We start from the raw sequence: 16,169 nt of genomic DNA on the forward strand, positions 1-16,169 counted from the left end.
ATATTAAATGAGGAAGGGAATATATTTATTAAGTATATTCCAAAGGAGTGCAGGATGGGCAGAATGACGAGAACCAGGATCGTTCTCGTCAGATCAATGGCAGGGACTGCAGGGGCTCTTTTGGAGAAGTGCCTGTTTTAGGGAGTTTCTTTGCATGCAGTTTCCTGGCCTGCCATTCAGTCCCTGTCGTCAGGAGCCCAGAGCTGCTGGTGTGCCTGAATTCTGGGAGGTTATCATGAACCTCTGCCTATGTCATTCCCAGTGTAAGCACTTCTAGATTTTGCCATTGACTCTGTTAAATGCAAAAGGACTCCATGAAATTGAGGCTCTCAATGCTTTAATATGGTATATTAATAAAATTCACATGGAGGAACAGGGCATAATTAATGGCTTCATGCCTGTAATCCCACCCCTCCAGAAGAAGAGTCATAAATACCAGATCAAAACATCGCAAACAACATGAGAATCTGTCTTAATCTAACAATAACTGCACCAATTTCATATAGAAATTAACCAGTTCCTGCCTACATGTGTCAATTGTTAAATCTCTGCCCTCTTGCGTAGACATGGATAAGCAGACATACTTTACAGCTTCTCAGAAGGCTTGTGTGTCATGACACACACCTTTAAGGCCAGCATATGGAAGGTAGGGGTGGGGAAATGAGGGGTTTGGGAGTCAGAGACTCATGATGGAGGAGGACACAGGGGCACAGTCAGAGAGAATCTCCAGGGAATGAACGGGGGAAAGTTGGGTAACTGCTCTCAGAAGGGGCAGGTGATGGCCAGAATTTTTTTAAATTTTATTTTATTTCAGTTTATTTACTTTACATCCCAAGGGTCCCCCCTCCCCATTTCCCCCCTTCCTTTCTCCCTTTCCTCCAAGAAAAGGGGAGCCCCCTCCCTATCAACCTTATCAAGTCAAATCAGGACTGAGCATATCCTCTGAGGCCAGGCAAGGCAGCCCTGCCAGGGGGAGTTGATTCAAAAGCAGCCAATAGAGTCCATGTTAGAAACAGCCTCCCCCCTCCAAGCTACCCCATGAAGTCCAAGATGGCCCTCCACCACACATGTGCCAGGGGCCTAGGTCCAGACCATGCCTGCTCCTTAGTTGATGTCCTAGTCTCTGTAAGCCCCCCTCACTCTGGGTTAGTTGTCTCTGTTGGTCTTCTTGTGAGGCTCCTGTCCCCTTCAGGCCCTTCCATCTTTCCGCCAACACTTCCACAGGACCTCCAGAGCTCTGCCCCATGTCTGGCTTCAAATCCCACCATCTGTTTTGATCTGATGCTTGGTAGAGGCTTTCAGAGAACAATCAAGTTGGGCTCCTGTCTGCAGGCAGAGCAGAGCAGAGCACCATTAAAAGTGTCAGGAGCTGGCTCTCTACCATGGAGTGGGTCTCAGGTTGGTCCAATTATTGGTTGGACATTTCCTCAATCTTTGAAGCCTGCACTTCTTATAGGGTAATTTTTTGATCAAACGCTTTGTAGGTGGGTTGTTTTTCCTCTCTCTCCTGCCTGACTAGGAGGTGGTCACTTCAATCTTCATGTCCCCCCTGTTAGGAGTCTCAGCAGAGTTACACCCATAGCCTCCCAGGAGCCTACCCTGTCACAGATCTGCAGCTTGACAAAGAGATGCCCCCCCCGAGTTTCCCTTCTTGTTATCAGCCCTTTCACCTCCCGCCCTCGTTCTCCCCACATCTGATCTCCACCCTTGTCACCCTCCCCATTCCATCTCCTGCACAGTTCCCTCTCTTCATCCACTTCAGTCTATTATATTTCCCCTCCTGAGTGACATCCTAGACCCTCCCTTGGGCCCTCCTTGTTACTTAGATCCTTTGGGTCTGTGGATTGTGGTACACTTACCTGTACTATAGGTCAATATCTGCTCATAAGTGAGTACACTCCATGTGCATTTTCTAGGTCTGGGATACCTCACTCAGGGTGATCTTTTCCAGTTCCATCAATTTGCCTGCAAATCTCATGATTTCCTTATTCTTAATAACTGAGTAGTATTTCATTGTGTCCATGTTCCACAGTTTCTTTTTCCGTTCTTTGGTCGAGAGACATCTAGAGACAGTCTCTGTCTCTTAATATACTGATTACAAAGAAAAAAAATTCATGCTGAGCACTGCAGTGTACTAAGACCATCACATTTATAGGTTTGTGCTCTCCTCCCATGTTTAGTTTGCTAGAAGGTTCAGGAACTGTTGCCATTGTGTGAGAAATGATGTACCTCATCTCAGCTACAAGAATGGTCCTGAGCCCTCAGTTAGAGTCTTTGCCAGCTGATTCTGCAGCGTTGCCAGCAGAGGGCAGTAGAGCACCATGAAGGGAAAGCATAAGCTTTCTGCATCAGCTTCCTGCAGTGTGTGCCCTGGTTTTCCAGCATCTGCTCCCATGGCCCCAGAGCCAGCTGCATCACCCAGGGTCTGCAGTTCACAGCAACACCAGCACACAGCAGCTTTCTCAGATGCCCTCCTGAGCTTCCACTCTGGAGTGGGCTGCTCTGAGCAGGTGTTGATTGAACTCTACCAAAGCAGAGCTACCTTGAGGTCCTTGTAATTCCCTCTTAGTGAGGCAGAAGTCACAGCTCCTCTTGCTTCTCAAAGACTAACTCGTGGTTGATCTCCATGGTCAATTGGAGAGGATTTAGAGTTACCTAAGAGACACACTGTTGGGCATGTCTTCAAGGGCATCTGCAGAGAGCTTTAAAGGAAGGTGGCACCATCACCATAGGCTGTGGCCCCGGACTGACTAGAAGGGGACAAAGGAAAAGCCTGGTGAGCACTGCATTCCTGTTCTCAGTGTCCTGAGCTGCTGAGGTGGGAGCAAGCAGCCTTGATCCTGCTGCCTGTCACATGGAGCTGCTTCTCATCCTCCCTCCTCTGCATGACAGGTCGTTCCTTCCAACTGTGAGCCAAAATAAACCTTTTATCATAGGTTGTTCTCATCATGTAGTTTGTTGTACCAACAAGAAAAGCCACTAATTTTTCTGAAAGCAACCATTCTCCTGAATGCCAATTTCAGTGTCAGTATAAATTAGTTCAAGTTTCATTATTAATCTCCCAAAGTTCATTTTTTTCATTCATACATTATTCAAAAATAGTTGTAGAACTGTACAATGGGCAAAGATGGCAAAGCATCGTTTGGGAATCTTGATGGTTATTATTGCTAGCCAGTCCCTCATGGGTCGGCTCTCAGATGCCGCTCACACTCCAGACATGCCTTTGGAAGTCTGGCTTTGAACACTTGCCTGGCCTCTGTCAGGACTTCCTGATGTCTAGGGAGCACACACTGGATCAATGGTCAGTGCAGACCTTGGGTCTGTCCAGATTTCTACCTCACTGAATTCTGCATGGTCTGACTGAAAGTTTCTCCCTCCCTCTGCATGCAATCACCCAGGTTTCCGCATATATTCCCATGCAGGTGCTCTGACTGTCCTGAGAGTGTGGTTACCGGAGAGTCTGGGACTAGCAAGCCACCAGCTCAGCAGAGGTCTTTGGGAAATGGCCCTGCACTACTGCTCTGTTTGGGTCCTGAGGAAAGAGGGTTTTCCACTCTCTCTCCTGCTGTGGCTGCTTGCAACTTTTGTCTCTCTTGCTCCCTCTCCTCCACCTTAAATATCTGTTACTGAGCGAGCAATGGGAATTTTCAGCAGTTTCTGGCTTTACCAAAGCTCTGGTCACTTCTATGGGGTGACGGTGTCTCTAGATCCAGCAGGCCCTCCTTTATGAACTCTATAGAGTTTCCCCTTCTTCTGCTCTGTAAAGTTTTCTGTTCTGTGTTGCTGAGAAGCTACAGGATTCCGGCCACCACTTTGATGGATGGTTTTTATCTGAATCACCGGACCTTGCTCCTGGCAGAGTTTCCCACGTGTGCCCCTGAGTCCAGGCCCATCAGGCTTTCTTTCCACTTCTACAGAGAGTTAGACTTGCCCTCAGGGCTGTGCAGGAGTGTGGTGTCACTCTCCTTTGTGTCCCCTGTCTCTGACAGCTGCAGGGGTGTTTCTGTCCTGCTTCCGCATGAACGCACCTGACTCTTTGTGGGATTGTCCACAGAACTGTTTGGGGTCAAACCTGGTTTCTGACAGCCCTAATAAGGTAGTCTTGACTACCCATTTCCAATAAGCCTTGTGAAGTGGAGCAGAGAAAGGAGATTTAGAAACAGGGAAGAACAGCGAGGCCAGTGCCTGCTGGCTACCCACCAAGTTCATCTTTAGGACCCTGACATGCAGATTAGATTTAAGTACAGGACAGGAGGACTTCTCCCTGTTCAGTCCTATAGCATGTCCTAGATTTCTTTGCTAATGAACTAGAGATTTCTGGCCATCGCTCACATCACCTCACAGCTGTTGTGTGACTTCCCCAGTTCATTCTCTGGAGGTTCTATCAGCGTGTGCCTGGGTGTTCCCCTCCACCACGGATCTTTCTGGTCTTGAAATCCTGCTCCTCCTGCCTCTGCCTCCCAAGTGCCGGGTTTACTTCAGTGTGCCATGACACCTAGCTCACCTGAGACACTCTAATGTATATCTGCTTATCCTTGTCTAGAAAGCATTGCAGTAACTTATCAGGTGAGATTTGTAGACAGGAAGTATACATTGACTATGTGAATTTTTGTTGTTGTTTTATTCTTTAAGAAATAGCCTCTAGCTCAGGAAGGCCTTGAACTCCTCTGCTTCCCCATTGCTGAGATTACAGGCATGCACCACTATGCCCTGCTACTTTGGAAGAATTATTCTGTTAATATACTATTGTGGAATATTTTCAATACAAACATTAAAATGGTTCTGAACTGTAATAGATTCCATGCCAATTTAAAAGAATCAAAGAGAAATTAGAATTCTAGGGACTGACATACTTAAATATGGCCAAGTTCTCAACAGTGACCTAACCATTTCACTTTAGACCTTTGTTTCTCAACTTGTGGGTCATGACCCCTTTGTCAAACCCCCATCTTCAAAAATATTTGCATGGCAAGACAAATTAAAAATTACAGTTATGAAGTAGCAACAAAGATAATTTTATGGTTGTGTGTTTCTGAGGAACTGTTTAAAGTGATATAGAAATAGGTTGAAAACCACTGCTTTAGACAATCCACTGACTAACATTTGCCAACAGCTGTGGGAAGGCCATAAGTAATGGAAACAGGTTCTCACTAGAGAATCACAGAAGCTTGTTCCAAAACGCCCAAAAGGAACCCTCACCTCCAGGCAAATCAGAGGCTGCAGAGTGCTGGAGCAGCATCTCAGAGCAGCATCCCCAACCCTGTGGCCAGAGCCCCTGACCAGGACTGAGCTCTCACCAACCAGGACTGAAGTCAGAGATGCATCACTGGAAATGACATGACTGAATCTGGACTCCCCTCGTTCACATGGAGTGGATCTCATGCCAGGAAGCTGAACAAGGGAACTGCCCAAGCAAACAACTGTTTCTCCAAACCATTGAAGCCCTCTGCTGCCACCCAGAGCCGGTGGAGCTCTTCCTCCTGCCCACCCTGCACTCCTTTGCAGTAGGGTTAGAGGGGCATTGTCTTCCTCCCCCGGCATTAAAAGTACAAAAGTCCATCCATCGCCCACCAATCCCTTCTCCGGTTGACTACAGCAGCCATAATATCTAAGCTCTCAAGATAGCATTGGTGATTATGAGCCCTGGAGTTCTTCACCACCAACTCAGGGCTTCTTAATGCTTCCAAAGCTCTCTATGGCAATGTGTGGCCACGTTAACCACTGAGTTTTTGATAATTTTCTTTTAAAGGAATTGATCAAAGAACATCCTACCTTAAAATAGCATTTATTAGCATAACATCCATTCAGTGTACAAGAGTCTCCCATTCATGTAGATGCAGCAGACAATAAGGGACTTGCTGGAGCCCACCAGCAGAGTAGAACAGTTCCTGAGTGGGGAGTGAGAATTGGAAGAAAACACACACACACACACATACACACAATACATGAGATTGGTTCAAGGGGGCTGCCAGTCGAAACTATTGAGTCTGGTTTATTCCACAATTCATTTTTATAGTCAGAGCAAAGCATCTCAATACAAAAAGGGGTTCATCGAGAAGTCAAACTTGTTTACCTCAACCACCTGTCTGTGTGATCCTCACAGAAACAAAAGGGAAGTAACTGGGCAAAACATCCTGCCTATCCCTGTCTCCAGGTAAAGGCCAGGGTGAAATGTGTATTGCTGAGGACTCAATAACAAAGCAGCCTGACAAACAAGCAGCTCTCCACTGGTCTTTCTTATATTTTTTAAATTGACCATAACTTAAGAGCTATGGAGCAGAAGAGTGTGCCTGCCTTAGGTTGTCTCTCTTGAAAGATATATTCTTATCCGTCATTGGTACATGAATTCCATCATTTATGCCCTGTCTTCAATTAAATATTCCTCAGAGAGATTTTATTTGTCTTTGAATACCAACCTCTGCTAGGGTAGATGTTGGAGTTTAATCTTATGCAGGTCAGCTTTAACATTCTAAAAGGCCTTGATGAAAGTTTTAGTTATCACTGGTAGGAGACATGCTCTTAGTAAGAGTAATGAGCAGAATCCTATAACACTACATAAAAGTGACTTAAAAGATCACCCCTTATCAGAATACCAAGCCTGAGAAACATTCACGGGAACCATAATAAAAGGCTGCCGAACAACCAGAACCTGCTGTCCATTTGAAACTTAGAAATACAGTCTGTTAGTTTACATTGATGGCAAGAAACATTAAAGTTTGAATCTTGTATAAAAACATTAACATCTCCAAACAACAAAGCATAAGGAGGATTTACACAGGCAGTTACAGGGCCTCCCAAGAGTTTCTGTGGCAAGTTTCCAAATATAGGTCTGCTCAAAACCAGAATCTACCAAAGCCCCATAGTCAGTCCTCTTTCCCATCCTTCCTGATTTTACTGAAAATTATCCTGATTACTAGACCAATCAAGTATATATCTTTCTGTTCCAGTACATTGTATCTAAAATGTTTTTCTGCACAACATCTTCTCCAGAAAGCAGAATGTAAGGGTGGGTCAGGAGCACAAGCCCAGTACAGTCTATGTTCAGCATCGAACAGAATTCATTATTGTCAGCAGCAGGAGCATCATCCCTTCAGCAAATCACACCAACCGTTCTGGGATCCACCTGGCTCCTTCAGCATCCTATGAAAAACACAAACCTCTCTTCCCCATGTTAATACAGGGTCAGGGCCCTGCCATATTCCAGTAATTGGATTTTCCATTTCACTTGGGCATAATTATCTTTGGTATTAGGGTGCCACAATTGATCAGCCACTGAACAGCCTTGTATATCCACATTTTAAAAAAATTAAAATAGAGAGCATGATTAAGATAATTCTGTGGGGGGATCCAAGATGGAGGCAACCAGCACGCACAGTATTCAGAGGAGCTGAAACTCCAAATTGGAGAGTCGAGGGGCTGTAGAACCCAAAACAACGGTATGAGAAATCCGGGGAGAAGGGGGACACACCCTGATCTGAGTCCAATAGGACACAGGTCAACCGCGGACATCTCCATGGACTTCTCTTGGGGAATCGATTCCCGGGCACTTCCCCCTAACAGGCAGAAGCAGCGGCAGAGGTAGCCAAGCCTGCAGTGGAGATACCGCAGCCAGCAGGGAGGCAGCAATGGAGGTACCACAGCCAGCAGCTGAAGCAGAGGAGGCAGCCCGCAGTGCATGCAGCAACTTGTAAAGAGCACAGTGCTGCCTGCTCCAAGCACAGATCTTCCTTCTTGAGATTTGAGACTGTGAACACTCAAATGCCCAGCATTTCCCCCAAGACCTCCGATCTCCAGCCTTGCCTGAGGGAGAGGAGGCTGAGGAAGCACACAGCGCTTCCCAACTCAGAGAACAGAGCCCAGCCTGCTGTGCTCACAGCCTCTAGCACAGACCACAGGGCTGGACACACGGAACCCACATCAGAGTACTTGTCCTGCCCGCAGCGTCAGCCGCAGACCTCAGAGTCCAGCCCACAGAGCCCGCCACAGGCTGGAGACCACTGGGTGGTCAGGAAACCTGCGCAGGCGCTTTGTGCCACTGGGTATTCAGGAAACCTGCGCAGGCGCTTTGTGCCCCCGGTCTGTGCTTGATAACCACACCAGCATCCACATCCCCTTCTGCGCTTGCTCCCAACCCCCATATCCCAAGCACCTACATTCTCTAGTACTCCCCTTCAAGACACCTCCGTGAGTGTGTGCGCGCGCGCACACACACACACACACACACACACACACACACACACACGCTTACTCCCCCGAAATAATGATTCTGCGCCATCGGCTTTTCCTCCCTCAGGTACAACTGAAGCAACAACTCACATTCTCAAACCACTGGACTTCCCTGATCTTCCTGAAGAATACTCCATACACCAGAGAAAGATGGTTCCAGTCTGAAGTTCAGACTCAAGGAACAAACAGTGAAGATTACATATAACCAAATAGCCAGAGGTCAATGTAAGAACTCACCCAACAAAAATCAGGACATTATGGCCCCACCAGCAACCCCCCAAAATCAATGGATATTTTAATTCAGCAGAAACACAGGAAAATGACTTTAAAGCTATGCTTATGCAGTTATTAGAGGAACAAAAAGAGGAAATGAACAGAGTTCTCAAAGAAATACAGAAGAATATAACTGCCCATGTACAGGAACAATTAGAGGCATATAGACAGGAAACAAACAAAAATTAGGAGCCACGTTCAATCAGATGAAGGAAATGGTGCAAAGAATGAAAACAGAATTAGAATCTATAAAGAAAACACAAACAGAGAAAACCCTGGAGCAGGAGAACTTAGAGAAAAGATCAGGATCCACAAAGTAAGCATCACCCATAGAATACAAGAGATGGAAGAGAGAATCTCAGGTGCTGAAGATATACTTGCTGAAATTGATACCTCCCTCAAAGAAAAAGTAAAATCAGAAAAGTCCCAAACACAAAACATCCAAGAAATCAAAGACACCATGAAAAGACAAAACCTAAGAATAATAGGAATAGATGAAAAAGAAGACTCCAGGCTCCAAGGACCCGAAAATATTTTTTAAAAAATCATAGAAGAAAATTTTCCCAACTTAAAGAAAGAGATGTCCATAAACATACAAGAAGCCTATAGAGCATCAAATAGACTAGACCAGAAAAGAAATACCTCATGTCACATCATAGTCAAAACACTAAACCTACAAAACAAAGAAAAATATTAAAGGCAGCAAGGGAAAAAGGTCAAGTAATATATAAAGGTAGACCTATCAGAATCTCACCAGACTTCTCATCAGAAACCGTGAGAGCCAGAAGAGCCTGGGCAGAGGTCATGCAGACTTTAAAGGACCACAAATGCCAACCCAGACTACTATACCCGCAGCAAAGCTTTCAATCAACATAAATGGAGAAAACAAAATATTCCATGACAAAACTAAATTTAAGCAATATCTACACAGCAACCCAGCCTTACAGAAGATACTAGAAGGAAAATTCCAATCCAATAAAAAAAAACTACACCAAAGAAAATACAGGATACAGATAATTTCCCAACAAAAATTAAAAGAAAAAAAAGCAATGAATCACAGTAAGACCACCAACTCTACAATAAAAGGAACTAACATTCACTGGTCATTATTATCTGTCAACATCAATGGACTCAACTCTCCAATAAAAAGACACAGGCTAACAGAATGATTACGGAACAGGATCCAACATTCTGCTGCATCCAAGAAACACACCTATGCAACAAAGATAAATACTACCTCAGAGTAAAGGGCTGGAAAAATGTTTTTCAAGCAAATGGACCCAAAAACCAAGCTGGGGTAGTGATTCTAATAGCTAATAAAATAGACTTTCAACCAAAATTAATCAAAAAAGATGAGGAGGGGCACTTCTTTCTCATCAAAGGAAAATTCCAACAGGAGGACATCACAATTTCGAATATCTATGCCCCAAATACAAGACCACCTACATTTGTAAATGAAACATTTTTAAAGCTGAAATCACACATCAACCCCAACACCTTAATAGTGGGAGACTTCAACACTCCACTTTCACTAAGGGACAGATCATCCAGTCAGAAGCAAAACAGGGAAACAAAGGCACTTACAGAGGCCCTAAATCAAATAGACCTAATAGATGTCTACAGAACTTTTCACCCAAAATCAAAAGAGTATACCTTCTTTTTAGCACCTCATGGAACGTTCTCCAAAATAGACCATATAATTGGTCACAAAGCAAGCCTCAGAAGATACAAGAAGACTGAAATAATCCCTGTTGTATCCTATCTGACCATCATGGTCTAAAGCTGGACCTCAACAACAACAGAAACAGCAAAAAGCCTACACATACATGGAAACTGAACAACTCGCTACTCAATGACAGCTGGGTCAGGGAAGAAATAAAGAAAGAAATTAAAGACTTCCTAGAATTCAATGAAATTGAAGGCACAACACACCCAAACTTATGGGACATAACCAAAGCAGTGCTAAGAGAAAAGTTCATAGCACTAAGTGACTTCAAGAAGAAATTTGAAACAGCTCATACAAGCAACTTAATGGCACAACTGAAAGCCCTAGAAAAAAAAAAGAAGCAGATACACCCAAGAGGACCAGATGACTGGAAATAATCAAACTCAGGGCTGAAATCAATCAATTAGAAATAAATAAAACTATTCAAAGAATCAATGAAACCAAGAGCTGGTTCTTTGAGAAAATCAACAAGATAGACAAGTCCTTAGCCAAACTAACAAAAAGCCAGAGAGAAACTATCCAAATCAGCAAAATCAGAAATGAAAAGGGGGATATAACTGTAGACACTGAGGAAATCCAAACCATCATTAGGTCTTACTAGAAAAGCCTATACGCCACAAAATTTGAAAATGTAAATGAAATGGACAATTTTCTTGATAGATTCCATCTACCTAAATTAAGTCAAGATCAGGTAGAAAGATTGAAGATAATTCTGTGGTGTTCAGGGATATGACTCTCCCCCCCCCCCAATTTTTTCTTTTACTTTTTGCAGATTTTAAACAAACCCAATGACCAATAATTTATAACCAAGATATATAGAATATGGTAAACTTACACATTCATAACAAACAGACAAAGCACCTTGCTATGAATCAATTTTTTTATGACCACAGAAGCTTTGTAGCAGAATTAACTATTAGCTTTCTTACTGGAAAAACTGAGAAGCTGCCTTTTTCCCCCTAGCTTGAGTGATTTGGGCTATTCTTGACACTGCTCAGCAAATTTTGACTTCCACAATGAAATGATCTTCTCCTGATAAACATGCTCTTACTAATTGCTCCCAGTCCCCTGGGCAGAGCCTCAGTAGAAAAGGACTCTAACAGAGCTTGAATAAAAGGTGCTGTCGGACCATACTGAATGCATTAAATTTTTAATTCTTTTAATTGTTTAAAAGGTATAAGAGCATGGACTCTCAACATATTAACCTATCCACCATGTTTCTCTATAATTGGAAAGTGATAAAACTCAATTATATCTTCCCCTTTCTGCATAGCTTCTTGTAAAGAAGCTTGTAAAGGGGATACAGTTGCTCATGCAGTAGACAAAGGAAAAGGCCCCCTTGTCTTTTGAGCCATCGCAACTGTAGCTATTTCAGAAGGAGGGTATAAGCCTGCAATCAATGAGGAAGTTGGAGTGGGGGATTGAGCCTCATTTTCCCTAGTAATTACTGCCTTTAAGCCCCATTCCAATTTTTTTATTTCTTTTTGCAAAGACTCAGGATTTTTAACATTCATAGCCTGAGGCAGAGGGTAACTCTCAGAATAACACTTAGCTGCTTCTTCCTCCAACTCTGAAATCAGGATCTAAGTCATCCTCAAAGTCTTCTCCTAACAAGTAATTATTATCATTAGGAGGGACATATAAATCTTCGGGCGGAGCTGATGGTTTAATCTAATTTTGTCCTGAAGCATACCATCTTTCTTTCTTCTTTCTCTCTATCCCTGAAGTTTCACCTTCTCGGTCCTGTGCTACATATACAGACTATTTCTAATTAAATTCCATACAAAAAACATGAGGCTACTGCCATGTCCCATTTTTACTCTCGAATTTTACTCACCGTGACCTTTTCTCTTTACCATATAAACGAAGCAGTGTCCTTCATGGCTTCCCCCAGCTAAGGTTCCTGTTTGGCCACCAAAATGCCAGAGCCCTCCAACAGAGATGAACAATTCCTGAGTGGGGAGTGAGGATTGAAAGAAAATACAAAAAATAACACACTGCACACAAAAGGGCTCCCAGTAGAAACTGTCCCTCCTGGTTTACTGGATAATTCCTTTTCATAGTCAGGGCCAAGAACCTCGATACAGTGAAGGGGTTTGTCAAGAAATCAAACTTGTTCACCTCGACCACCTGTCTGTGAGAACCTTACACAAACAAAAGGAAATGAACTTGGAAAAACATCCTGCCTATCCCTGTCTCCAAGAGAAAGCCAGCTTGAAAATGTGTTTTTTGCTGAGAACTCAATAACACAGCAGCCTGACAAACAGCCCTCCACAAGGACTCAATGATGTTTCAAGTCCACAGTGTGAACAATCTTGAGGAAGTGCCACCTGTGACCATTTAGTGGCTTATCAATGAGCAAACTTACAATTAGCCCATGTGGATGGCAAATTCCTTTAATGTCAGCAATCTGGAGCCAGAAGCAGGTGGATGTCTGAATTCTAGGTCAGCCTGGTCTACATAGCCACTTCCAGGCCAACCAGGGCACATGCTGAGACCCTGTCTCAAAAAGAAAACTGAAATTATTTGAAGATGTTAATGATTTTTCTCCTGGGCCTGGAGTGATGAGAAGAGCCCTGGCTGCTCTGGAGAAGACCAGAACTGATTTCCCAGCACTTGATCTAGCAGTTCACAAGTTCCTGTAATTCCAGCTCCAGGGTTTCCTACTCCCTCTTCTGGGATCCCATGAGAACACACTCCTTGCATACACACAGACACACACAAAAATACATACATATAAAAATGAGTTTTGAAATTGTTTCTCCTACAACATGTCTGGAAAACTGCATTTTTCTGATTTTCAAATGAAAGAAAATGTTAAAAATCCTCGTGATGTGTAGTGGGGAAGATGAAGATAAGGACTCCCAGAAATGTTGACTATCCAAAAAGCTCTTAGACAGCACCATTTGGTTTTAGAAAACAGTTCTTTCTCTTTTTTATTCTGCTTACTTACTATTAGTTATTAATATCCTCATTGAATCAAAACTCAAAGCCTCCAGTTCCCAACATGATGACTGTGGATTGAAAAAACCCGCAAGCGTACAGTCAGCATGGAAGGCTACACAAGGTCTAAGGGTGTGTAGAGATTCTGACATCCCAACGTTTGAGAGTCGCTGACTTGCTGGTCACAGGGCTAAGACTCAAGGATGTGGTGACCAGGACCAGGAGGACATGGATCAAGGAAATGCAGCTTATGTCCAGACATTGATGCCAAGATACATGGTCACAAAACTGGGTCTGAGGTGGGAGAGGAGACCCTAGAGATTTCTTTCCCAGGAGGTCACCTCTCCAAGACCCAACCCACCTGGTCCATGTCACTACCTTTGGGAAATCTCAGAGCAGCCAATCAGCCTCATCCACATCAGGGTTATGAAGTGAAGAGATGCCACTGCTGACTGAGACTCAACTCATCTCGGAGGATGAGGACGCCTGGACCCTGTGCCCTCCTCCTCCTGCTGGTGGCCATGGCCCTGACACAGAATTGCACAGGTACTTGCTGGGCCTGGAGCCAAATGGCCTTTTGGGGAGCAAGGTGCAGCTCTGGGAATCCTCACCTCTGCATCTTCTCCCTCCCATAACTAGACCCTCCCAGCTCCCCCAGCTGGTTGACCCCTGACCCTCTCCTTCAACTCAGGTCCAGAGGGCCTCCTCTACCCCTCTCTGCTCCCTTCCCATCCCACCAACCTGCCCTGGCTCCAGGCAGAAGAGTCAGGGTCTCAGTGCACACCACCCCCAGGTTCTCACTGGCTGCAGATTTTCGACACGCTGATTTATGGACCAGACCTCGGGGAGCCCCGGTTCGTCCGGGTCAGCTACGTGGACACCACACCTTTTGAGGCATTTGACAGCAAGGCAGCAATTGGAAGTATGCAACCCCGGGTTCCTTGGATGGCGCAGGAACCATATAAATACTGGGAGAGAGAGACAGAGGAAGCCTTGCTTGACTCACACTTTAACCGAAAGTATCTTCGATCGATGATGAACTACTACGAGCACAGAAAGAACGGTGAGTGATCCCAGCTCTGAGGTCACATCCCCTACATACCTTCATGGTCTGCTCCACTGAGCTTCACTCTAGTCCCCGGGTGCATGGTTTGGCCATGGGGGAAGGGGGCTCTGGAGACCTTCGACCTGCGAAAGCCACAGACTGTGCCTGGCTAGGGGGTTAGACTGGGACAAAATTCCTGGAGGCTGGGAAGCATCCCAGTGACGGGTAGCTGATGGGGTGGGGAAGAATATCACACTCTACAGGTTGTGAGAGGCTGCAGTGTGGGGAATGATGGGCGCTTCCTCCGCGGTCACTATCGGTTCGCCTACTATGGCTACGATTACATCACACTGAATGAGGACCTGGGCTCCTGGACTGCAGAGGGTGAGGCAGCTCAAACTGTAAGAAAACAATGGAACAATATAAGAAGGGCAGAAGAACTGGGGACTTACCTGCAGGGGCCTTGTGTGGAAATTCTTACTAGATGCCTGGACCTTGGGAAGGAGACATTGCTGCGCTCTGGTAAGAGAGGCACTTGCCAGCTCCTTCTGTTTCTGGGATTGGAGCTCCTGTCACCTGAGGCCTCCTCCTAGGCAGGGAGCAGCTGGAATACTTACACTGTCTTGCATCAAAGGCAAAGAGTGTTCCTCGGTTTCCTGACTCAAAGAGAGGGACTCTCCAGAGGATTCACCCTCTCCCAGGACAGTTCAGTGTGTCAATTAAGCAGCAGCTCCCTTCCATCTCAGAATCATGGCCTCTCTCAGGCCGGTTCACTCTCCCTGCACAGCGACACTGAGTCTGACTGCAGGGTTGCTGAGTCCCTCACCCCCTGTCCAGTCAGATCCAGAAGTCTATCTGCCTAGAGGGAGACCCCGAGTCTCCTGCTCCCTGCTGCCCCATGGCGATTATGAAAGTCAGGATTAGACCATCCAGACCAGGCCTTTAGGCTTCTGACTGGAGTCTGCTCCCCTCCCTGAGGCAGCCCTCCCCTCCTGTCCAGGGATGGTCACACGAGCTCTGCTCACACCCCAGGAGGAATGCAAATGCACGACTGTTCCAATTGTTGCTCTCAGATGCTCCCCAAGCACATGTGAGCCACCAAGTCAGACCTGGAGGGAATGTGACCCTGAGGTGCTGGGCCCTGGGCTTCTACCCTGCTGACATCTCCCTGACCTGGCAGAGGGATGGGAACAACCACACCCAGGAAATGGAGCTGGTGGACACCAGGCCTGCAGGGGATGGAACCTTCCAGAAGTGGGCAGCTGTGGTGGTTCCTTCTGGAGAGGAGCTGAGATACACATGTCATGTGAACCATGAAGCATTACCTGAGCCCCTCACTCTGAGATGGGGTAAGGGCAGGTGTGAGCACAGAGCCTGTTGTCAGGAAACGCCTGAGCAGGATCAGGGTGGAGAGCGAGGGTCAGGGTCCTCACTCTTCCTTCCCTTCCCTCCTCAGAGCCTCCTCAGCCAACTCTCTTCCTCATGGCCATTCTTATTGGTCTGGTTCTTGGAGCTTTCGTGGTGGGAGCTGTAGCGATCTTTCTGCTATCAAAGAAGTAAAGGTAAGGAAGGAAGGTGACCTGAGTTCTTGTCTCCCCAGAGATTTCAAACCCAGGCTCTAAATGTGCCTGCCTCAGCAGAGGAAGGTAGTATGCACACCTGGGCCCTGGGCCTGTGTGCTGACATGAACTCTATTGTAGAGCATAAAGGAAATAATGGACAGGCCCATCACACTGGTTCTGATTCCCCACAGACAGATGCCACAGAGAAGGTCCCTACTGAGAACAGACCTGAGGAGGCCAGTTGGTCCTCTCTATGTAAACCTCCCTCCTGTTTGCTCCTTCCCTGGAGCTGCACTCACAGTTCTAGACACTTCCCTGGGCTTTGGACTGGAGATCCTCCCACTCCCATGCCTTTACTGCTTCCCTGTCTCTCACTGGCTGTGTGCTTCCCACA

General features: G+C 45.7%; 1 protein-coding gene across 1 annotated transcript; it reads left to right on the forward strand.

Annotated features, from left to right (window-relative positions):
• Window positions 1-13,644: 13,644 nt before the first annotated feature.
• Window positions 13,645-15,773, forward strand: LOC132648275 (class I histocompatibility antigen, Gogo-B*0101 alpha chain-like). Its single transcript, XM_060368973.1, has 5 exons — window positions 13,645-13,714; window positions 13,962-14,231; window positions 14,460-14,735; window positions 15,287-15,562; window positions 15,670-15,773. Exons 1-5 carry the CDS (start codon window positions 13,645-13,647, stop codon window positions 15,771-15,773), a joined length of 996 nt encoding a protein of 331 aa, XP_060224956.1.
• The last annotated feature ends 396 nt before the right edge of the window (window positions 15,774-16,169 follow it).

This window comes from Meriones unguiculatus, chromosome 16 (assembly GCF_030254825.1).
Source record: "Meriones unguiculatus strain TT.TT164.6M chromosome 16, Bangor_MerUng_6.1, whole genome shotgun sequence".
Taxonomy (NCBI): Eukaryota; Metazoa; Chordata; class Mammalia; order Rodentia; family Muridae; genus Meriones; species Meriones unguiculatus.